This window comes from Opisthocomus hoazin, chromosome 19 (genome assembly GCF_030867145.1).
Source record: "Opisthocomus hoazin isolate bOpiHoa1 chromosome 19, bOpiHoa1.hap1, whole genome shotgun sequence".
NCBI lineage: Eukaryota > Metazoa > Chordata > Aves > Opisthocomiformes > Opisthocomidae > Opisthocomus > Opisthocomus hoazin.
Genome location: NC_134432.1, coordinates 13,340,682 through 13,365,357, shown reverse-complemented (window position 1 = coordinate 13,365,357; position 24,676 = coordinate 13,340,682). Strand labels below are relative to the sequence as shown.

The window sequence follows — 24,676 nt, the reverse complement described above, 5'->3', positions numbered from 1 at the left end:
AGTCCAGAAATGTTGAGAGTCGGAAGTAATGAGAGCAGACGTGGCTTTGTTCCTGGATGAAAATTCACTTCGGAATTAGGGATGACTGCCTTTGAAATTGGAAATCGCTCGCAATTAATTTTCACCGGTACCTGAAGCCTCTCCTTGGCTTCCGCTGTGGAAAAGCAGCGTTAGCCTTTGCCAAAACGATCTCGCTTTGGCTCTGCTGAGATCAGCAATTCCCATTGGGGTGCAAGGAAGCTGCATGCCGCTCTCTGCAACTTTTTTTGGTCTTTGTGTGGCTTGAAGTTGTGGTTCCTCTACCTAACTGTAAACGCGTGTGTGCACGCACATGCACACTCAGGTTTTCTGTACATTTCCTCTTTCTTTTCTTTTTTCTTTTTTTCTTTTTTCTTTCCTTATTTTCCTTTTTTCTTGGGTTTTTTTTCTTTTTTTTTAAAAAGGTTAGACTCCAAAATGCTCCATCTCAGCTTTAAGCATAACTAACAGATTTTCCTTTAAAGGGAGGAGGCAATAAGCAGAAGAAAGTCAGTGAGGTTCACTTTTTTTTTTTCCCCTTACGTCTCTTTTAGATCCTTCAGCTGCAATCTAGCAGCGCCTGCCTCGACAGCTATCAGATAATTTCTTTATCTCCTAACGGTGGCTTAACTAATTTATAAAGGAAAACGCATCACCGTGAAGGCACGAGTCGTTTCTCTGCCTTCTCTCCGGTTGTGCTTGCCCCCCTCCCCTGCTCCCCTCACACGATGCTCCCCGCTGTGAACCGAGTTCACGTTTCTGTTCGGCTGCGAGCTGGCAGCGCGCCAGCCGGGAGGGGGACCGGAGAGGGGGTGACGTCTCAGGCAAATCAATGTCAAAGGTTTGACGTTTTCATTCATAGTGGTGTCAAAGCAACCTTGGGGGGGGGGGGGGAGGGGGGAAGGGGAGGCATAGTTTTCTCTTGCTTAAGTGGTTGCCGTTTATGTTTTAATTTACTGTTACACTTTTCAAAAACAGACAGAGAAACCCTCAGTTGTCTTTTTATGCTCCATTTCCCCTTCTCCCCCATCACCCCCCCCCTCCTTTCTCTGCATCCTCTGTGGAGGAATCTGCGACATCGGGACTCCCAGCTGCACAGTGATGGGGCTTTTCTCCCATGGAGGAGATCTTGTGGCAACACTGGCCTGTACATTCCAGGCTGGATGGCTGTTTCTCTGGACCATCTCTTTTCCTTTCCTTATGCTGCAGTGATGAGCTGGCTGAGGTTGAAAAGTCAGATTGCAAAAGTAAAGAAAGGTATTTGTCACTTTAACTGGGAAGGACTGGGGGACAGCTGAGGATCATGGTATCCTGTTAACACAGTATGGCAAAGATTCATCTATTCCTTCTAACCAGGTGTTTAGAGATCTCAGAGTGAAAAGAAAGGGGATATCCTTGTAGTTACAATTTCTTTCTAAACTTTACAAATTGAAGAATATCAGCAGTGCTTCCTTCCAGAAACCACATACATCTTCGGGACTGTCTGAGAAGTGTGGACCCCCAAGATTTCTCTCTTCCTTACACTGATGTAACCCCAGATGAACTCCTTGGCTTCCATGCAGTATTTATGATTTATTCTGGTATAAAAAGGAAAAGAATCTCTTTTCTAGAGCTGACCTTTGCCCATTGCTGAAAATTTGGGCCCACGAGCTTCAGCTTTTATAATCTTTCTCATTTTATCATCCTTCTCTGGAGATATTCAGGACCCGCCTGGACAAGATCCTGTGCAGCCTACTGTAGGTGACCCTGCTTCGGCAGGGGGGTTGGACTAAGATGACCCACAGAGGTCCCTTCCAACCCCTACTATTCTGTGATCTGTGATTCTGTGATCTGAGTAATTCCCTAGGAAATGGGACCCAGTTTGGGTGCAGCTGTGATATTGATGGCCTGGAGCTGCACAGCTGTTCCTGTACTGTGTCACCTGGTGTGCGTGTGCCCCGCAAGACAGTGGTAAAGAGGAGGAAGAATTTCTAGCCCCCTGTAAATGCACCTGGAAGTAGGACCACTCGCTTTAAAATGAAGCAGGTTCGTAAGCATTTCCAGTATCTGGGCCATAGCAGTAGCCAGCAGTGTCGTGCAGGCAGGACTGGGGAATAAATCATCTGGTTGAATCTACAGGAGGAATGCGAGTCGACAGAATGAAAATAAATGCCCAGTGTGAAGCCTGGCTAGGACAGCTGACTGAGTCTCCTGTATTTAAAAAAAATGCTGTGGGGTCCCTAATGGGCTGGGCTTCGGTTTTACACTTCAGATGAGAGGCAAGGCGAGTTCTCAGAACGGGGAAGGAAATCAAACCGTGTATTTGGTGTCAGAGGTGGCTTTTGAAGCTCTGAATGGTGAATGTGTCCATCAGGAAGTGTGTCTCTGAGCTTTGACCCAAGCAACGCAGCAAGAAGTTGGAATGGTGTAAGAACTTGTGGGAAAGAGCGATGAGGTGCCCAGAGGGAAGGAAGCTGTGGGAGAGCTGGCTTGATAGGAAAAGATCCTTGGGATCCTTTTGTTACCCTCTGAGCTTGAGTCACTATGAGAGGAAGGAGCTGTGTCTTTAAACAGCTTTAGTTTTAGCCCTTTAGTTTTGGGAGCATGGGCGCTAACATGAGTGGAAAACAATGTGTGTAAACATCAGACCACTTTGTTCCTTCGGATGAGAGTTGAGCAAAGTCTGATTCCAGAGAATCTGGAAGTTCAGCTTGGGGGGAGACTAGATGTAGAGGTAGCAGAGTAAGCAGAGGGCGTCTTGCCAGCCTGTGTGTGTATGTCTGTCAGTCTCTAGCTCACACTTCCACAAGCAACCGAATGCAGACACCTTCTGCTCCCTGCCCGTGGCATCTAACGTACAATTAAATGTTTGACACTGTGGGTTCAAAGTGGAGGTTGCAGATCTTACTGTGTACAGTTACAAAGCAAGTCTGCAAGAAGCATTAATGTTATGAGCTGCTTCAGCTCTGCTTTGAGTTTCTTTTAATGGAAAACATAACCAAATGGTTGCCAGTTGTCTTGGCGCTTCTCAGTGCAAGGAAAGAAAAATTATTAAAACAACGGAAACATAATTAAAGGCCTAAATTTTTTCTTTAATCAATTACTCTTGTTGAGAACCAAGGAGACTTTCAGTTATTTCGATACTCTGTTAGAATTGAAGTGCGAGTTGGTGACCTGTAACGGTGACAAGATTTTTAGTAGAATTGTGTCTGTGTTCCAGTGAAAGCACCAGTTCAGATGGGGTTGAGATTTTACAGTAGTTACACTTTTAGGGTTGTGGAGTGTCTGGATAAGACCTCCTGTATTTCAGGGATAAATTCTTAAGCTGAATGTGTAAATCTCAGTCTTTTTGCTATCCGTTATCAGCCTGTGGCTTGCTCCATGCTGTATTTGAAAAGTAGGAGAAACGGTAATTTTTTGTCTTTGCTCCTTCAGTGTTTCAGAGATAAAGATGGAGAAGATATTAGCCAGCCTGATGAAAGATGATCGTTTCAGGTTACACAGACCAGGAAACAAGGTGAGTTTATTCTACTTTAGCTTCCATCTTTACAATAGGAGGGTTGGTATATCCGTGATGTCGGGCAGTGCAAATAGTTATAGAACTGCTTTATATCACAATTATCCGATCTTTAAACTGTTGTCCCCAAAAAGCAGTTGCTTCTAACTCTTCAGCAAATATTTTTATAACAGACACTAAAGGTTTCTGGCTGCAAAAGCTTTGGGTTTTGTTCCCCACAATGCTTCTGTTCTCCTTGACTTTTCTGTGCAAAAATACTGTTGGAGATCAGAAGTGACACAAAACTTCTGTGAAGAAATAAGGAAAATGTATTTGGTGATGTGTTACGTAGGGTTTTTTATTATCTGTATTTACTTGGAGCCTAAAACAAAGCTCACTGGGTTGACAGGCATCTTTTCACTGACTTCAGCAAGCTTTGGGTCTGCCTTGAAGTTGCTAATTCACAGAATTCAGTCCTTTGCAATTGATGTCTTGTGCATTTCTGCATTCTGGCAAATAAAATCCTTCAAGAACCCTCATTTTGAATGGAAGTCAAGGATGTGTCAAGCATGATGCAGCATGCTCTTTTTTTCTCTTGTTGCTGTTTTGCCTGCTCGTTCTTTGTGTTACACCGTGTACGAGCCTTCTCGTTTCCTGCAGCTGACTGTTACAAACTGTAGTGTTCTTGGTAAATAGGCTTTTGAAAGGTGTTCAGTTTTCCTACACACTCTGTACTTCACAGAAAGACAGATCTGTGGCTTGTATGGGATACAGCCCTATTTACAGCTCTTTCCCACCACTGCAGTTTTTCACTGAAATCAGCCTGTAATGCCTATATTTGAAATGTCTGGAATGTGCCTAGGATATGACCTCTTAACTTGTTCAAGAAATCAGTAAAAATATAGTTGACCTTTGATAATGCAGAAATTTAGTAGTTCTTCTGTGTATAAATACTTTCCTTTTCTCATGAATGTGCTTGTAGGTGGGTAGCTTTGAGTTTCCTTTAGAGAGGTTTTTCAACAATTTCATTTATGCAGAAGTTGAACTTTAAATCTGTGGCTGACGTGGGACAGAATATGATCTGTTCTGGGCTTGAGGGCAAATGTTATTTCATGGAAAGTGGGCAAAAAAGAGAACATGTTTTTTTCTAGGAAATTATGATTTGGCTTTTGAGAAGTGGCAGGAGAAAATGTCTGCTGAATGTTGTTGAATGTCAGAGCCCAGTACTGGTGGGGGTTCAAAATCACTGATCCTTTTGAAAATTCTCACATAAACATCTCGGTGCCTTTGTATCCTTGCCTTTGGAGCAGCAATGGAAACCTAACAAGCCTGTTTGCTACCAGGACTGATCAAATTGGTGCTTCTACCATGCTTTCAAATTGTAAAATACTCTACACATTTAAGCACAGAATATTCTAAATAATCTTCTGTTGTCTTTCTCCCTTTCCTTCAAAAAAATAACAAACCAAGCCTTATTTGAAAGTAGCTATTACTCTGGATTTTACTCAGCAGTGGTGACTGGGCATGCCCTGCCGTGCCAGGCGCTGTATATGCGTACATGTACAGAAGGAGCTGGTTCCTTTCGCTTGCAGTCAAAGGCGGGCTTGAATTCCTCTCTTCCCTCTGCCATCAAGTGAATGGGATTTTGCTGCTGACTTCACTGGAACTGAGAAATACCCACTCTGGCTGTAGGATGGTCTGAATCTGCTTCAGGAACTTACAAATACAGAACAACCAATTTTTATGTGATTCAGAATCTTAAAGGATTGGGAGTGCCAGTGTTTCCCTTTATGGACAAAAAAGCCTGTATCATTTAGCAGGGATGAAATTACGATCATTCTGTCAATATCAAATCAGCTTCTTCAGGAATTACTTGAAAAATATGAAGTGCAAGCAAGGATTCCTTCTGTTTGTTAGCTTTGTATTTTGTTGCCATCAGAGGCTCTAGAAGTGGTCTGCAGGGCTTTCTCAGAAGCTGCAGGGGCATGTTTCCAAGTTTTCAGGAGGGTTAATCTCTATTACTGTAAGTTTGTCATAGGAATGCAGTGGGACATTGCATAGGACAGGGAGTGATTGAGGACTTGTTATGAGGAGCTGAACCTGATCCATTTGTGATGTTGTCATTCGAGAGAGTATGAGCTTTGCTTATCAGCTCTCCATGCATTGAGTCGTGTATATATTGTAGTCATGCACGCAGGAACCTCATTATAATGCTCTTCGGTTCTCATTGCCTCAACTGAAGTCCATTATAAGTACCACATTGGAACATGTATTTTTTGGGCTTCTGTGTGCAGCCAGGGAGCAAGCTGGAGTGCCTGTAAAATGTATATTTTATATTTAGGTGTATAAAATATATATGTGGCTATGTCTGGGTGTGTGAATGTTCACCTGCCTACAAAGAGAATAAATTTGATCTTTCAACTTTTATGGAGGGGGGCAGGGGGACTTGGTGAGTTCTAGAGAAGGTGTGTGGAGGTTAGTAAAAAGTTGTTATTAAAACAAAATCCTTCATTTTGTTTTGAAGTATAGTGGAAGCAGGAGATGTTACAGCCTGGGGTTTTGGCTTTTTTTTTCCCTTCCCCTTTTTTTTTTTGGTACTGTTTTAAGAAAGAACTTTCCTACCTCAGTCCAGTTTTATTGTGTTTCAATCCCTTCTGTCATTAACATATTCTCTTAATGAAATCAGAGGCTTTCAGGACTTATCCCAGCCTCTCAAACCTAAAAGCTGCAGTTTTTATAATCAGAAGTTTCTTTCTTCTGAATGTCTTTTCCGGGGTGTAGTTGGCAGTTGGAGGAGTCCTGCTGATGTCTGGAGCCGATTAGATAATATTGTAACCAAGGCCATTTCTTTTAGCTTAGAGACGTGTTGCTGATGCCAGTCCTTATGCTAGTGGTTAGGGATCTGCCGGAATGAGCTCTTACTCCAAGCGAACACAAGGTAGAAAAAGTTCTTCTATCCCACTATTTCTCCATAATGACAATAATGCTGCTTACTTAACAGATGTAACAAATTCATCTAGATGGAGAGTAGATCAGGCAAACCTCTGGGGTAGGCTTTTATCTTTTGGTTCTTAGAAAACTGTGCAAGGTCTCAAATTAATTGTCCAGTTCATCCGAACCAGGGTACGAGCAGGATTAAAGCTTGCTTGTGTGAGTAGAGCATACAGGGTGGCATCCAGTGCACTTCCAGTAGCACTTTTTGTTTGATCTGGCCAGACACTCCCATAGTGTGCAGGTTCTATTTTCACAGTTTGGCTCTGAGTCAGTTTTAAATTTAGATTTTTTTTTTTTTTTTTTTTTTTTTTTTTTAGATTAATGTCCCTAGAAGACAGGAATCAAATGCAGATTTCTTTTTTTTTTTTTTTTTTGTGCCCATTAGGGGGCAATTTTAAAATGAGATCTGTCTCAAGGGGCTGAAGGGGATAAAAGACAAGGTGGAGATGGCAGGAGGGGAGAAGCTGTTTTCCAAGTGCATTATGTTTCCTGCCATTTGCTATTTTTTTCATTTATTTCTCTTGGACTGACCTCACACTTTGGAAATTATGCACCTAGTTTTTTATCCCTCATTTTTGTCTTACTTTTTTTTCCCCCAGCACCAGGAAGAAGAGATGCCTCATTTTGAAACCTAAAGGGGGGAATAAGAAAAGTCCTTTGTAATATATTGCCATATTATCACTAAATCCCCTGACAGTTGTGACACAGAAGCAAGTCACCTGTCACTTAAGCTTGAGGTCTCTTTAATTTTCTCCTGGAATTCGCACCAGGCTGTCTTTAATTTGAGGCCTTTATTGGAATTCTGAAACCTTTCTGCCTCCCCGGTGCTCAGATCTATTCTGAGTGCTGTTACAGAATGTATACACTAACCAACAGAGGGATTCAGAGGGGGCTGAAGCACTGTTTATTTAACACTCTGGAGGGATTTTCGTGCTTATTCGGTCCTGGCTACCCAGCTTTCAATATCGCTTTGACAACCGTTATGCCCTTCTCATTAATTTTAAACAGTTAAAACACAGGAAAAAGAGAAAAAGTTTTCATTATTAAAGTGCTTTACTTTTTAATAACAGAGGATTCTGTCCGCCAGGGGAAAGGGCAAACCTCACTAATTTCACATTCATATTAAAAAACGTGGGGAAGGTGACACTTTGTGCTGCCAGGAGGCTTAACAAAAGAAAAGTGATGGGGGCTAGGAGGGACAGGCGGGGGGAGAAAGTTTTATGTTTCACGTCAATAGAAACTTGTTAGTCACAACGATAAGTGTCCACTTTGGGGGAGGCAGCACCACTTGTAGTTTATTAAACCTTTACAGAGGCCCCTCGACTGGAGACGGTCTCAGCTGATGAATAGGTGCACATTAAGTCAAAGCCGTCTGTGAAACGGGCTGTGTTGTGAGTCTCTCTCGAGTTCCCATTGGGACTGGGAGACACATAGCAGGGACCAGAAATTTGGGAGGCTCCTCATGTAGACTTAAAATACGTGCCGTTGTCTTTGCTGTAGATGCAGGTGGACGGTCAGTCCAGGTAGGGTGTGAGCAGGAGTTCGCGTCCTCATATCTGCTTCGTTGGAAAATTATGTGGTGGCTGGAAGTTCTGGCATCCTGGGTTCAAAATAGGGCCCTGTGCAGGGAATTTAGACTGTATTTGGGGGCTGTCGCTGGGCAGGTTTGCTTTTAGGCTGTAGACTGGCAGATCTGGGTCAGCAAAACATTTTGTGTAGGGTGCCAGCAGCGTTGCATGGCTTCCAGAGTTGCCGGGGTTCGCAGTGTGATATGGTTCCCCTGGACTGGCAGCAGTGCAGAGGTGAGCAGCGAGGGGAGGAGGTTTAGCAGGATTACCATGTACCAGGGAGGAACAGCAGGATTGTTGCCTTGTTACAGGCCTAGTGTAGAGTCATGGGAGCTGGAGGTTTGTTTCCAGTCAGCCCTGGTCGGATGAGGGTCTGACCAGTATCAAGTTACTGCCTTGGATCTGGCACTCTCAGTCTTGGATGCTGGTTTCTGTCTGAGCAGCTTTTGAGAACTGTTGTCCTTTCTTGGGAAGGGTCCACATCCATGGATGCTTGGCTTTGCACTTTGCTGTCAACTCTCCATCAAAAATTCTCTTGTTTTCGTGTTCACTTTTCCTTTCTCTGCCCGAGCACTGCAGAGAGCGAGTGCCAGCCTTTTTTCTCCTCCCAGTGACAGCTTGCTCCCAGGAATATTTGCTTTCCATTTCCTGAACTGCATCCTACAGTCTGATCCTGGGAAAGCTTGAGCACATGCAAAATTGCCCTTTTTGGTCTAAGGAATTTTCTTCTGTCACGCCTTTGGTGCAAGGGGTTTGTCTTATTTTAGAGGAACCACATGATGGCAATTACTGTGAAGAATGACTGGTTGACAGTGAGAAAACTTCACGTAGGTATCAGCAGTGAGAAGAGTGAGAAAACTTCACGTAGGTATCAGCAGTGAGAAGTTTGTTTACTTGGCTTTGTTCACAGGTATTGAATTTGGTCCATTCTCCGGAGCTTGGGGCGGAACGTAGGTCTCCTGCCCCACGAGTGCCAGCAGCAGACCAGGTGTTTTGGGGAGCTGCACAGGGGAACTTGCAATGTCAGTCTAAAACTGCTGGTGTAGAGTCTGGGGGGAGTCATTGCAGATACCACTGCATATTTCCATTGGAGTTATCTGGCCTGTTGAATCGGTGGGGTGCGGGAGGGGAAATAGTGAGGGGAAAAAGATAAGTGACAGATGTTAGAAAACACAAAATTAAAACTGATTTGCTCTCCTCACCACACAGCGCTCACTGGCTGCTTTGACTTTAACATCTTTATCTGTATTTTTTTTTCTCTAGTAATATTGAGAGGATTACCTTTGTTGGCCCCTGGGTGGTTACTGTGTGATTTTACTGTTATTAAATCTATTGTAAACTGCTTCATTATTCCTGACTCAAATTCTCTCTTTCCTCTAATCCTCCCACCGCCCTTGTAGAAATCCTGTGGCACGGACCCTCAGGAAGTCCGGGAGCGGGCCACGATCTTGCAGACAAAATTTGAAAATTATGTTCACTCCGGCGAGGGGACCGTCCGGTGGGCAAAGAAAGGTCAGTGCAGTTCTCTTCAATTTATTCCAGAAGGGCTCATGTAAGTTGCCAAGGATTTCTTCTGGGGGAGAGCTTTAGGGAAAAGGCCTGGAAGAAACATTTTGGGGCTGTTGGGCTCTGTAGGGGGTTGAGATGGGCCCAGAAGGCTTTGTGATGATATTAAATGTTAATTTCTTGCATTCCCATATTACGTGCAAATGAGGTTTAATCTTGGCTTTCGACAGGATTCACATCTGAGGGCTCTGACCCAATCATATGAGCGAAATAGATTATGTGTGTTGTGCTGGGAAGGTGGTGGGTGACCTGCTTAACCACATCCTGGTGCAATACTCGTTAGATGCTTTCAGTTTACACCAGGGATGAATGTGAAGCCTGTAAGAAAGGATGCCTTGGGAGTAACCCTTAACAGGCAAGGATCTTAGACTGGAGGTTGTTGTGTGGGGTGGGAGAAAAATGAGAGAGGGGGTAACTATTCACAAAGACAGAAAGAAGAAAAACTGGGATGGATTTAATAATAATTATGGCTAGGTGCAAATCTGGGATTTGATCTCCCATCTTTGCCAAGCAGGATGCACAGCAGCTGTCACAGCAGTACAAGAAACTCTTCCCTTCTGCTTCTCAGTTTGGAAAATCCTGAGGGAGATGGATTTTGGGGAAAGATTAAAAACTTACCAGAGTTGCAGTGGGAAAATTAAGCAGTCTCATGAGAGGAGCCAAAAAGGTGGTGCAGCGTAGGCACCCCTCTCCTACGTACTGTTCTGTTACCCAAGAAGACTGATATGGGTGCACCTGAAAACTGAAGAGCTGTTGTGAAGGCAGTTCGGGAAGTCAGGCCCCAAAGGTCCTTGACGATTACTTGGATTTGGTTATTAAATATTGAGACAAGTCCACAAAATGCAAACTCTCTATGGAAGAGACTCTTGCTCACAATATATAGGACAAGAGCCTTTCCCCTTTTTTTTTTGAGTCTCTTCTTCCCACATGTCCCCCTTCCTGAAACTTTTCTTTTTCACCTCATTTGTCACTTTACTCTGAGTCAAATCCTGCTGTCTAAGCTTGCGTAGAAGTCCTGTTGATTTCAGTTCTGCAGCGTTTCCAGTTAGGTTTGGATGACGGGTCTTGAGGAGATGAATTGTAATGGTCTACGCCATTTCTGTGTACCATTATATGTACCTGCTGTATGCGTGTGCGTACAAGTGTGGTGCAAGTGTACCATATGTACTAAACTACATAAACCACATACTAAGGGGTCCGAAACCAAGTGGGGAAATTGGCCTTTGAGCTGTACAATGTCATCATAGAAACTGGAGAAGGGAAGGGTGTTCTCAAGATAGAAGTTAAGCTCAGCATTAAAATTGTTTGGAATCATGAGAAGTGATTGCTCAAGAGGTCAGAGGTGCTGTTTTTTTCTGAGTGTTTTATGAACTTGTTAGGTGATGACATGGCAGAAAAACTACAGCTCGTACTATAACTACCTGCTTACCCCACGTTAATCTGCATGCATTTAATGATGCATGGCCATATTGATGGGCGAGGTATTTGAAATCCTACTGTTCCACTCTTTGCTCTGCTCCCTGCCAGTGCATGTCACTGCACTGATTCTCGTCCCGCTCTCCCACAGCCGCAGTGCTCATATTTTTCCTCAGGGTTTCCAAATACCTTTCTCTTACAGTGAAAGCGTTACAGGCTTGCTACACAGATGGCTTGCTTGCACCCATTTTCAGGTGTGTTGTGCTACTTAACTGGTGTAATCACTGCTATAGCTGCACTCTGAAGTCCACAGTCTCAAAGCATGTGACTAATATAGTGAAATCCTTGATTCCGTATGGATGAGCTTCTTGTTGCTCCCCTGGGATTCCTTATAACCCATGCAAACTTCTAACCTGAAAGGACTGTGACGAGAACAACTGAATGGCTCTGGCCACACTTTGAAAAGCTCTGCGGCTTCTCTATCCAGCGTCCATCACTGCCTGCACACACACATTCCCCTGTGCACACTTGTTGCTGACCTCAGCACTGATAAATTTTTAGCCACGGACAAGAAGTACAGAAAATATATCAGGAAATAGTGAAATGTTGTGCATCCCATTTGTCTTGCACAGGAACACTCCACCTTTCTTCCTACTCTGCTATCTACATATGCAAATTTTCCACTGCTGAGTGGCTTCCATAAGCCCCCTCTTCCTCCCCTCTGTGCCAAGCATCATGAATAATTAACATGGCAGCTGGCTTTTGCTTTCATGGCAGACAATCAATTGGAAACTGTGCCAGAGATGCATTTGTTTCTCTCTCTTTTTCTCTTTTTTCCCCATTTTCTGACCTAGTCAGTGTTAATAAGCAATGTTTTCACTGCAGCCCGCTTTCAAAAGGCGAGTGGCTCCCTGCCCGCTCACCCCTTCTGCCTTTCGGTCCGGTGTTTTCCAAACTCCAGTCAAGTGGTTCAGTGAAGGTGCTGCCCTTCAAACTTGATTGACTGATCAGCGGTGAGAAGGGGTGCGGTTGGGCCTTGCCAGCTGAAGGACGAGTCTCGTGAAGTGTGGAGCACCTTTTGGGAGATGGAGGCATCTCAGCTGAAGGGTGGCATGGTGACAGGTACTCCGTTTTGGAGTTGTGGGGACAGGTAGAGCTCAGGAGACTCCAATCCTTCATGCCAGTGGGGTTACAGTAAAGGTAAGGAAGAAAAACCTGCTTTTCTCCTCCATGTTTCCCCATTTTACAGCCAGCAGTTGAGCCTTTTGCCTCATCCTTTTATGTCCTCAGCACCCTTGTGTTGAGAGGGACAGCAGAGTTACAGGAGCCCACTGCTGTGGCACGAAGCTTGAATCCGTGGTGGTTTGGTGCATTCTTCCTTCCTGTTCCCATATGCTCTGTACGCTGGCAAAGTGCCTCCACTGATTTATCCAGCTGTGCGGCAGAGGCTGCGCTCTGGGGCCAGCGCCGGGAACTGGCTGCCAGCTGAGAGCGTGGTGAACAGGTTATGTCACCTGTCTCACTTTCATATCTCATTACCCTCTTGTCCCCAGTTTAAAAAAACAACAAACCAACCTATCTAACCTCCAATCATATGTAACGTGCTTTTTTTTGCCCTTTGACTTTCCACAATTACATTTTCTAGAGAAAAGCGGGGATGCACAGGTGCAAAGAACCATTCTAAATCCACTCTCTTACACCAGTACGTATCTGAACGTCCTCCCGGTCAGCATACGTTGCCTTAGACTCATGTTGGTGCGGCAAAAACTGTAGCTTTGCTCCTGGGGCGTTGAGATGAGGTACCCTTTATGTGAACTGTGGCCAGATCATCACTGTTAAGTCTTTTTGAGTTGTTTTCATGAAGCTCTATCTCTTTGATCACAAAATTATAAAATAATTTCAAGTTTTAAAAAGAATAAAAAGGCTTTTAATATCTGGCCACCATTGTTGCACATAAAAGCTGGAAAACATGACTCTGGCAACACTGAGAGGTCAAAAGACGTGATAGTAAAGATCTAAAAAGAGAATCTCTCCCACAAAGGTCTTCATTTAAATCTCATGGGTGCTGTAATGAACGTTAGCAGCTCTGAGCTCCTCAGAGGTGAGACAGTTGCACAAGCTGAGGTTCCAGCCTGCTGGTATGGCATGGCTGTTAGTCCAGCTTTGGGTTCGTGCCTTGCAGCTCTCCTGGTTTTGCATGCTGTGCCTCGGGACTGGGTCTGGAGGTTGTCTGTCAGGACGTTGGGAAGAGGGGGGCCTTTGATTCGCTAACTCTGATCCAGGGAGTTAGTAGCAGCAACCTTTCCTGTATGAAGGACTGTGGGAGGTGAGCTCAGCCTTCATAATAACAGGATCTTTAGTATCAACCATTTCAAATGCTGCAAGAAAGACAGCTATATTAGCTCCAACGGGACCAAATTCAGAGCGGGACCAAGTTCATACTGTTCCTTTTGAAGAGTTACACCTTCTCATAGCAGGTGAATTTGACCAATGACTGTACGGAAGAAAAAAGCAGCAGAATAGAGTTTTTTGAGAGCATGTGAGCTGGTTTATAAGCCCTCAGAGGGGTGGCCTTCAGACGAGACACTGAGACAGGGTATTTGGAATTTAGCATTCTCTTTTTGGGAAAACACAGGTCTCTTGATGTTCAGATTCCTCTGAAAGAGTAACACTGCAAAATTGGGAAGAAGGTGCAAAAAACTCAATCTTTTCTTCTCATTGATTGGGAAAAGGAGTTCGCTTTACTCGGTAAACAGAGCTTTGATGGATTCCCTGGGTCCTTCCAGGAGCTGATCTGCTAAAATGACATTTTTATTACTGTTCATAAACTCCAATCTCTGGCTGCTGCCAAGAGATTAGACATAAGCTGTGGGCAAACTTGCTGGTCCGGCGGCTCAACAGGCAAGGGCAGGAGAGGTTAGAGTTTAGAGCTTGCTGCTGTCAAGGGTTGAGGGGGAGAGGAAGATGTAGGTGGTGGCTGGAGTGAGGGCTGGAAGGGGCACAGGAGATTTAGCAAGCAGAGGAGTCCCAGGGGACTGAAGAGAAGGCATTTTGGAGCTGTAGAGTTTCCTTACTAGAAGTCCCTCTATTCCCTGTAGCAGAGAGGACAGCCTGGGTGTAGTTAGTGTTCTTGGTGTGCGGAGGAGCAGTGGCAGTGTTCGTACTAGTGGATGATCGTCTTTAGAGCAATGAGCCCTGAGGGAAAGGCATTATAGGAATATAAAGATGTGAAGGGAAATTTGCACACAATTCTATTATTTTTCCCTTTTGAGAAGGTGAGCTCTGTTCTCAGTGTGATGATGAGTCAGGAAATCCATCTGGCTCTCAGATATTTATGAGGGACTAGCTAGTAACTGGTGAAAAATGCATGGACTGCTGGGACTGTAGTATCAGAGGAGTCTTCCTATGCCACCTCCATGCTTCTCTTTCCCTCTCTCATCCCTGTATCTCTGTTTCTCCCCTTAACTACTACCATTTGATGTCAATGACTCTTGTGAGATGCACTACAAACATCACCTTTGCTGGCAGAAGGGGCATCCTAGCAAGAGGCAAACCTAGGGCAATTTGGTGTAGCTTTGCTGCTGTTCCTGCCTCTTCTCCACCACCTACCTTCTTCTTTCAGGATTGTACTAGTACTATACAGCCTTCACAGATTTTTTTTTTAAATGCCAACCTTTTCTACCAGCTGCTAACCAGAGGGCGTCCCAAAGGACAAGACCAGTGTCCTTTCAGCTGGAACAGCTGAATCCTTAAGAGAGTGTGTGTGTGGATATATATATATATATAAAATGCAGTAGCAAACAGAATTAACTTTTTTTTTTCCCCTCCCTCAGCACTGCAGTCGTTCCTTTGTGCCTATACCACCTATCCCAGGAACCTCAAGCACATCTTCCACATCAAATCTCTCCACTTGGGTCATGTGGCCAAGAGCTTTGGCCTGAGAGATGCCCCCCAGAACCTGACTGCTTTTCCAACTGCAAGCTCGAAGAAGAAAACCAAACCAAGACCAAAAAGGTAGGCCAATTTGATGTTCCTGAGCCATGGAACACCACACAACAAGCTGTGGTGTGCTTTGCTCCTTGAGGTTGTTGTGGATGCTCCAGGAGACATAGAATCATAGAATGGTTTGGGTTGGAAGGGACCTTCAAAGATCATCTAGTCCAATGCCCTTGCTGTGGGCAGGTCGTGACTCCCAAGAGGCTAAATCACATTGAGCCATTGGCTTAGGTTGCATTGCTCTCTAAGCTGATGTTTCATTCCGCTTTTTCTAATGGCTTTAGAGAGCTTAAAAATCACATTTATTAAAGCAACTTGGTTGAACGTTGGAGTGGGAATTCAGTTAAACAAATCAAAAACAAGCAGCTCACTTTGTAGTTTGACTTCTGATAAAGATGCTCCATTTTTGAAGGAAGCTGCTAAGTGGGGGGATGCACCTACACAGAGTGCCCTATGAACTAGGGCTAGAACATGCTAGAACCCTAGCCTGTGTTTTGCTGCAGCTTTTCCATTTTCTGAGCACTTGGAAAAATACCATCTGCTATGAATCTTGTGAGCAGAAACAGCCTAATTTTTATTTATTTATAGTTCGCCTGAGAGCTACCTTGAAGGATGAGGAAGGGTACAGTCAGTGTTCCAGAGCAAAGCATGAGACTTCCCATGTATTGGAGTGGTTCTCTTTCTTGAGCAGGTCTTGGCTGCTAGAGCTCCAGCACCAGTCCTTTTGTCGTGGCCAAGCACCTCCATAGTAGAAGCTGCCAGATTTTTTGGATTCACATCCCCACTTCCAGTTGCATGGTCCTACAGAGAGCTGTGATCCCTGGCTCAGGATCAACTACAGTAGCAACCGTTTGTCCTCATCCCTGCCTAGGGAAAGACTCTTACAGATACAGCTATGCTCTTAAGTACTTGCTGTTGGTGTAGGGCGTGGGATGATAAAAGCATCAAGGAGATAGCAGAGAGAAATTAGTATTTTTCGCTTCTTAAATCTGAAGTTGACTGTCTCGCACATTATGAGCAAAGCTGTAAGAGTGCTGATTTATCTCACAAGATAGTCTCTTCCTTCCTGGCCTTGACAAATACCACTGCATCAGGAGCAGAGTGTGTGTCTTACTGTCTTTAAAGGCCTTCTGTGGCCTCCTCTGGCCTTTTTCATCACCTTTTCTACGCTAGACAGGCAGTCATTTCTAGGCTTTCTCCTGCAGTTCCCCCAGCAGTTTCCTGGCTGTCAGATTTGCCATGGGACAAATTGTGCCTATCCTCTCAGTACACTCAGCTGCGGCTTGGACTGCTTATCCTTCTCCCTAAGAAGACATTAGCTTAGTGTACCTGAAGGAAGGGGGAAGACTGTTAGTTATTAATTATATGATAGAATTTATTTATATAAGTACATGCCCAAATCAAAAGGCAGATCTGTTGGTAGAAATGAACCTTTTACAAACTTGTGCTCTGCTGCTTGTAGATTTAAGTAGTTCTGGCAAAAATGTTTCAGAAATATCATGTGGGATCTCTCCCAGGAAGAGTCTGTAGCAGACCTAGAGTTACAGCTCTGTCCCTTTTGGTGTGTGGGCAGGGCTGTTCCTGGATACTCCTTTCCTGTCTAAGGAGTTTGAGACTCGCGTTTGGAGGAGCAGAGCCCTTAATCCTCTTCTCTGCTTGAAATGGAGCTGAAGGTGCTCAGTATGTCCGATCCTAGCTACTTTGAGTTGGTTCCACAGGATAGGCAATCCTCCCTTTTGAAATTACCTTAGCACAACGGTAGGATACAAACCTCTGGCTTGCCAGTAAAATCACTGCAATAATTCAGAGGAGGAAAATCTTTTATCTTTAATCAGTATCAGTTGTGATTCTTTGCATGTAATTGTTGCTGCAAACTCCATTAGCAGACGTTAGCCATGCAATTAAAGCACTAATCCACATAATAGTTCCTGGGCTGGTGACATATCTTGCACATGTACATATCTTGGGGGAAAAAAAAATGCAAGGGGAAGGGATTTTAGAATAAAAAGTTGGAGACTGCATTGTCCTGCTTTGAGAAGCCACCAGGGACAGGCTGCTGATCTGCCTCCTGCTTCAGCTGACCCTCACCAGCAGATGGGCAACAGGATGGGAATGCCCCTGTGAGCAGGGGATTTAACGGAGCTTTATATCAGGAAGAATAGCCTGATTAGCCAATAAAGAGCATGTAAGATGGTATGGGGTGGGCTTTGATGTCTTGCTGGCCCAGCAGGGTGTCAAGCTATGACTGACAGTAGCGTGTCACAGGATTACTTGGCCTACAACAATGCCTCTCTCTGTTCCTGTGATGTTGCTGCTCTGTTAGAGCCACTTTTTCCGTTGTTACGAACCTCTTTTAGATGGCATTCCTCCTCCCCAAGTTTTCATCCTATTATAGTACAGACAAGCTCAAGATACAGTAGGTAGTTTATGCACAGGACGTGTGGGGTTGGGGGATGTGGAGGTGTTAGAACAAATGGTCTGGGAGTGATTTGAAAGCTCATTTGCACGTGGATCATATAATTGCAGCTCAGGGAAAGTGGGCAGACTTTGCACAGGTTCGTCACGGCTCAAGCTCCAGATTTCAAATCCGGGAGCATCTGGAAAGTTAAGACCCTGCAGATATAGCCAAAGTTATGACATGCAACAATTGTTCTTGCCTGTGAAACTTGTTTCTGATCAACTTTTTTGTGTGTGCTTAAAAGAAAAAAAAAATATAGAAGATATATTAGTATTTATGGGATAGTTTAGAGAAAGTGAGTATGGATTCAAATTGTCTCCACCAGCATAAATTCAAGACAGCGCTGTTAGCTTACAGAGAATTGCTTTTGATTTCATACTGACAAAACGGAAAGCAGAATTTAGCCTGCCATTTAGAAGACAAATGGGTTTTAATTGTAAAATGCAAGGCTTGAAATAACAGCAATCTTTGTAGTCACAGAGCAATCTTTTTAATTATATTTCTCACGTGATACCATGGGTGTTGGTTGTCGTATTACACATTGTCTCCAAACATCCGATACTTGGTTTTAATCAGTCTGCTCATTGAAGCCTCATCTCTCAGCACCTGCTCAGAGAATAAAGAACAGGCAGTCCAGGTTGAAAGTAGGGTAGAGGCAATCATTAAATGTTTCCTTAAGAGGACAAAGAAAACTTTTCATTTCTTTTCAAGTCTCCTTTTGTGTTTAGCGCCTTCTTAGAGAGCCTGCGTGGGGAAGGTGAGACAGGAGGACAGAGCGGCCAGGTGTGTGATGCTTCAGTGCTGAAATGTGGAAGCAGCCCTCTCCTTCTGAATGCACATGTAAAACTTTCATGTATTTTTTTTAAACCTCGTTGTGCAAACCAACTGTCCACTTACCTGTAGTGGTTTTTGAAAAACCTGATCTGAAGATGGAAAAATAATTGCTTGCAATTTTTTTGGAAGTTGAAATGCTGTATTTAGGTAAGAGATGAGCACATGAACCAGATACTGTATATTAAGTTACAGTACATCAGCTTAGTAAGTGTCTGGGCTCATGTTTTTACTTAAGGGTTGATGCAAGGAAGCTGATCCCACTTCCATTGAGGGATTAGCTGTCTTTCGTTCACTGCAGAGAAGCAGCATGCGCAGGAAGTGGCTGACGTGCCAGATAGACATGTCTTTTGACTCTTTCACAATGCAGATGCCAAAGACCTATTGCCATTCCACCAAGCATCCGTGTGCTACTCAGTCTTTTGCATTTTGGATCGGTGGGGTTTTATGGGATTCTGTGGCGACTGAGGGTCTGTTTTCTCCTTTTGAACTCTGGATGACTGATGTATGTCCCCAAAGAGTTTTGCTGTAATGAGGAGTTGCAGCTTAATTTGTCTTGTTTGTGAATTCAGGCCATTACAAAGAAAGAGAGAAAATCTTTTAAGTTCGATAGATTCTGTGGAACTCATTGCTACAGGATATCGCTGATGCCAGAAATGCTCAGAAAGGTTGAATTCTGCGTATGAATATCAGGTATTTTCATAGTTGCTACAGCATATGCAAAAAGTGAGTATAAAAATTAAGGTGAAAATCCCCTTATGCTTGAGAATTTAAGTCCAACCCTTCACTAAAATGGGACCAAGAAATGGTGTCCAGCGTGCTTCTGTTCGAGGGGATTGATTTACATCATTGCTACACCGCCATTGCTCTGCATATGGATAGCATCATGCCCTTAAGGTTTTGGCTGCAAGATTATTGTGCTAATTCATTCCTCAGCATTTAGTGGTCAGATAGAATTAGACTCCTGCTGGGAAGTACACCTTGTAACCCTGTGTATCCTCCTCTGCATGGCTAGGGCATCAGTCTCCTTTTGCCTTCTCCTCTGCCTTGTATCCTTGGTTCCGCTTGTGAACGTCTTGGCATAGATAGTTTTAGAAAGATGAATGCTTCTATTGACAGGGCTTGCGAATCAAGGCTGCAGCTGGGTCTCCCTGCACAGCAATTGTCTAATCATTAGAAGCAGTCTGCCTGCCAGTTTTTTGCATGCCATTTACAGTTTTCCTAATATCACTTAATTAGTCAAAATGCAAGTTTGGAATTGTGCCCACTAGGAATTTAACTTTGTCTGAGCAATCTGCTCTAGAAAGCCAGACTGGAGCTCAGGTAAGAGCATGGATTCATGCACTGGAGTACAAACGGATCCAAAATTTAGAGTAAGACACATGGCTGCCGTGAATCGAAACATTGCCATTGCTCTTCATGAAGGCAGTTCAGGGACACAGACAAGTCCTGCTTACCACATCATCATGCTATAAAAAACTCTTACTACGAAATTAATGTTTTATAATTGTAAAATACATCTGATTGTTATCTGCATGCAACAATGCCTTTTATTACTGTCCTGTTCCACCACAGCCATATTACAGAGCCTTGGCTCCATCTTTGAGTGAGCTAAAAGGGCTTGCACATGGAGCTGGAAAACCTCTGTGCTGTTTGGTACACACCAAGAAATAATTAGTTCTCTCTAATTGAAATATATTCTGTCCTTTAGGCTGGGAGAGAGTGTGACAGAAGCAAGAATCCTGGGAGGTTCCCAGCATGCCTGTGGTGCTTTCTCCATAGGGTGAAGACCAAGGGGTGGTAGCAAAAGCAAAGCTATGGGGTTTGGTCTCTTCCTGTGTAGCTGAAAAACAATTGACTTTGGTATGTGTAGGTTGGGCTTTACTGTTTAGCATGTCTCGGTGTGAAGACTGCTCTGCTCTGACTGTACTGGAACAGCGCTTGATGCTCAGTCTGATTGGGTAATAATTTTCCTTGATCTTCTCAAGCTAGTGTCTGCATCAGCTGAGAACAGAGTACCTAGGCCATCTGTTGACTTGTCGAGAGCAGTGTAGGATTGCTGATGAATTTCTTGCCCCCACTCCACAAAAAACAACAACAGAAAAACCAACCCAAACAGGGTTGCGTTGGCTGCAGATGGTTCATCCAACACTGTAAGTAGAAAAAGCAGGTGTTGCAGCAGCCTTGGCCCAGAGGTAACCCAACTCTGTTGCTGGCACAGTTTCAAAGAGCTGTTGGAGACGCTGTCAGGCAGATTGATAGTGCAATCCATGTTGAAATGTTTTCTGATAAATGAAACGGCCTTCTTCTGTCTCCTCCAAAGACACACCATGAGTTCTAGGACTGTGTGTCAGAACGTCATACTCCTTCTCCCTCAGCTAGAGCAATTTGGGAGCCTTTGGTTGCTGCAGATGCTGCAAGTTGGGTAAAGGTCACTGCACTTACTGCACTGCATTGCACCAGCATTTCACACAGCTAGAGACAAAAAAACAGACCGCAGTGCCAGCCAGGTTGAAGGAGACATGTCTAAGAACAAGCTCGCTCACCATTTAGGTAAAAAGACTAGCAGAGGCATCTTCTGAGACATGAAATGATGTCCAAGAAGCCACGCCTGTGTATATGTACCACTACTCTGGCATGTAGGAGTTTTTGGCTTGGAGGTCAGCTTGTGATTCAGTTCTCTAATGAAGCAGAGGTATCAGTGAAACACGTGTATTAGAATTTTGGAATGAAAAATGGTGTCAGATACTCATTCCTTTTCTTACCGTTGTCACTTGGTCCTTTCACACGTGAATGTTTGAGAGTCTCCACATCCAGGATCAGGGTTTGCGTATCGTAACAAATTCAATCTGACAAAATCAGCTGTTGAAAATTGATCATTCTTGTGATCTTATCAGTAATGCTTGGGTGGTGAATGGGATGCTATATAGAAACAGAACAGTTTGTGTATGCTTTTCTTCCTCTGCTGTTTGTGCCCTGGAGCTGTCCACAGGAACTCAGGTTTGTTGAACATCTTCAAAGCTTAGTTCAGTATACTTGTCTTGGTTTGGGTTTTTTTTCCATAGTATGGTTTGTATTACTCTACAGTCATGTTGTTAATGATTGTGGAATTCAGCGGATGATGTCCTCAGAGCTCCCAAAGTCATCGATCACCCAAGGTGTGTGGAAGTCACAAACTGAGTGTGTTGAAGGTGTGTTGCATGTAAGCCGGGTGGGACTTCTGTGGGGAGCTGGTATCGTGTGGCAGACCAGAAGACAGAGCTGGAAACAACAGAGATGATTTCAGGCTAATGACCTGTGCTGCATTCACCTGTGCAAGTTTGAGGTTGTTTTTTTTCATGATGTGAAAAAAGATTTGCCTTGAATCTTTTCTGATACTCTTGAGCAAAGCAAAGAGCTGAGAGCCCAGGGGCCAGAGGAGGAGGCTGGTCTGAGTCATTTGTATTTCCTCAGTGATGGAGGGTTGGGCAGCACCAGCACCCTGCTGACCGCTGCGGCTCCCGAGTGGGACGGGGAAGGGGAGCAGAACGCTGGGGGTGGCTCTGCAGATGGAGGTAGGAAACTGAAGCAGAGAAGAAGGATTTTAGTCTCTTTCCTTCGCTGGACACTTTTTCTGTATTGTTTCTTCCAGATGCTCCTCTCCTGCCTTTTCATCGTTCAGTGATGTATTTAACAAGATTCATGAGTTTTTCATGTTTAAAGAGTGAATAAAGTCATTCCAGTTTTCTGGAGGGAGGGCAGAGCTTTTTTTTTTTTTGTCTTGAAAAGTTTGCCTCTGGCCTGGTCTTTCTCGGCCTTTTAGGATATAACAAAGTCATCTGGGGACAGTTCTTCTGTTTCCGTATTGTCTCTCTGCAGAGGCTCTTGGTACCGGCTTTTGTGAGGTTGCAGCTTCATTACAGATGTGCACAGGCAGCTGTAAACCTGGGTCTTTTATTCCTTCCTCTGTGTCCATGAGGAGGAGGAGAGGTTTCTCAGACCGTGCCAAGCACTGACGAGGCTGTCTGCCTTCCCTTCCTCCTGTGCAAAGCACCTTTCTCTCCCCTTGATAATGAGGCGATCAGAGAGATCTTGGGGTGTTCTGGGTTTTGCCCTATACCTGGAACATAAAGCCCAAAGCGTTAGTTGGGTCTGGGGTTAAGCCTTGCAAATGAAGGGATGGTGTGTCCCCCACTGGAAGTCAGAAGGTGATGCTAAGTCATCTCTGCTGGCTCCTCTGACTAATTACCAATTCCCATCTGTCTTTTATGGGAGTCCTGATAGCCCGTACCTAGTGTAAAAGAGTAGCAGTCCGGTGGTGCTCCTGCCTGGCATCCAGTATGCGACAGCACTCCACACCCGGTGTGCTGGGCAGTAACACAGAGAAGTCCCATAGCTGGTGTTCAGGGACAGGCTCTTCCGAACTCACCCGTTGGGGCTGTTTCATTTTCTGAGTTATGACTTCTCTATTCCTGTCTCTTTTTCCCCTAGCTAATAAAGGCGGCTATTTCCTCACTTGTTTGAACGTTCCTTTCTGCTTTAAGCCCTGGTGAAATCCTGGCCCTGTAGCACGCTGGGATGGGCCAGTCATTAGTGAATCTTTTTTCCCCTGCAAGCTGCCCTTAGCTGCACTGTTTTGTAGTTCCCCACCTAAAGATGACTGTTGTGTTTGGAGAGAGGGATTTAAAGGGCTGGGGATTTCCTTGCCTGTTATCAACATGATGTGTTCTCATTAGGGCTCAATATAGCGTGATAGCTAGACATGAGGTCGCAGAAAGAGATGCTGACAATCCATGTGTTTATCCAGTGATGGGAACATGGGCTCTGTCTCTGTTACAAACGCATCTTACGTTTACAGCCTTTCTGTGAAGCTTTTTTGCCACAGTATCACCACACGGCTCCCTTCAAATTAACATCACACCAGCCTTTGGCAGCAAGGAAAACACAGTCAACGTGGGTTATGAGGTGGGAGAACGGACACGAAGGCCAAAGATGCCCAAGGATGCTCAGAGGGCAGAGTATCGAGGTCTTACTCTGTTCTCCTAGGCTTCGTCTCATAACCACAGGGCACCTTCCCTCAGATGTGCTCTTGACTGCTCTGGCAAAGCCCTGGAGGCTTTCACCAGTTGAACAGAGAGGAGAATTTTACAGGTTTACAACCGGAATCAGGACCCGGCCAGGGATCCTGACCTAGTGTGCTGTCAGTGCAGTGTTGCTGTTGTTTGTGGCTCTTCCATCTCCTGGTTAAACAGGGCCTTGACAGCTGCTTTTCTTCTCTCGGTGATCAGCACAGGTTCCACAGCGCAGCTCCATTGATTTTTGTGGCCCTGGTTAGAGGGAGAAAACCTCTCTTTTTCTCTGCATCCTCGCTTTTCTGTGTACAGCTGATCACCACAGCAGGGGGTATTGATTTACTAATTGGGCAATGGTTTCACCTGATTGATAATAAAGTGTTGGACAACCTCCCTGCTGAGCTGAAACTCAGCCGGGCAGCTACTGGTGGATTACTTGTCCTTTTGCAGCAGATAGTTCCCTGTTGTTAAGTATAAACTGATCTGTTGCTTGGTAACCCTCGAATTACTGTAATAAATGCTTGGAGACACGATGAAAGTGTCAAATAGAAACTTTATCAAGTGATGGAGGGGACTGAGCAGAGGACACAGCTGCACTACGAAGTTTTTGCAGCAGAGCTGGGCTGGTTGCGGGCGCAGCTTGGCCTGGCACTGCGTGCACCGCAGACGTCCCTCCGTGCTGCGCGCGGGAGGGCAGGCTGGCGAGGCGCGTCTGCCGGGAGGTGCTCCAGGTCCGGCTTTGTCAGCGGCACGTTGGCTGCGTTAGCTGTGCGGTCGCTTTTGAGTTGGTTCTGTCTGTTTGCCTTAGTTTCTGTGAGTTCAAACCGGGTGGTGGCTGTGCAGCTTACCTCTCCGGTATGTCAAGTCTAGCACTTCTGCCAACACAGAGCTTGAATGTTTAATTACTGTGAGAATGGAGACTGCACTGAAGGTAGCAGAATCTTCTCGCCCGTGTCTTCCAGGCTTTCTTTTCTGGGGAAAACAGTCTTTCAGTGGTAATCATCACACCATGCTTCTTATCATTCTGACCCATTTCTCCAAACCCACTCCAGCCATGAAACCTGCACAGGGATGGACAACAAGCTGTGGAAAAGGGGGCAAGCAAATACCCAGACAGCAAGAGTTTGCTGTCCTTCCGTTCTTTGTGTGTTTGCAACCAAAAATGCTTCCTTCTCCTGTGATCCCCAGCACAGTTCTGGATACCCAAAGGAACCACGTGAGGCAGCGCTGGAGGGCTGAAGCCTTCAGGACTGCTGAGGTCCGTGTATCGTCACGAATGCACGCTGGCACGGATGTGGGGCTT

At 44.7% G+C, this 24,676-nt stretch overlaps 1 protein-coding gene across 1 annotated transcript in view; it reads left to right on the top strand.

The window, feature by feature from the left end:
• The window catches only part of DDX31 (DEAD-box helicase 31), a 50,819-nt gene that overhangs the window by 24,809 nt on the left and 1,334 nt on the right, over positions 1-24,676 (top strand). Inside the window, 3 exon segments of the mRNA XM_075439047.1 lie at positions 3,433-3,514; positions 9,456-9,567; positions 14,871-15,051. Coding sequence (XP_075295162.1) covers positions 3,433-3,514; positions 9,456-9,567; positions 14,871-15,051 — 375 coding nt within the window.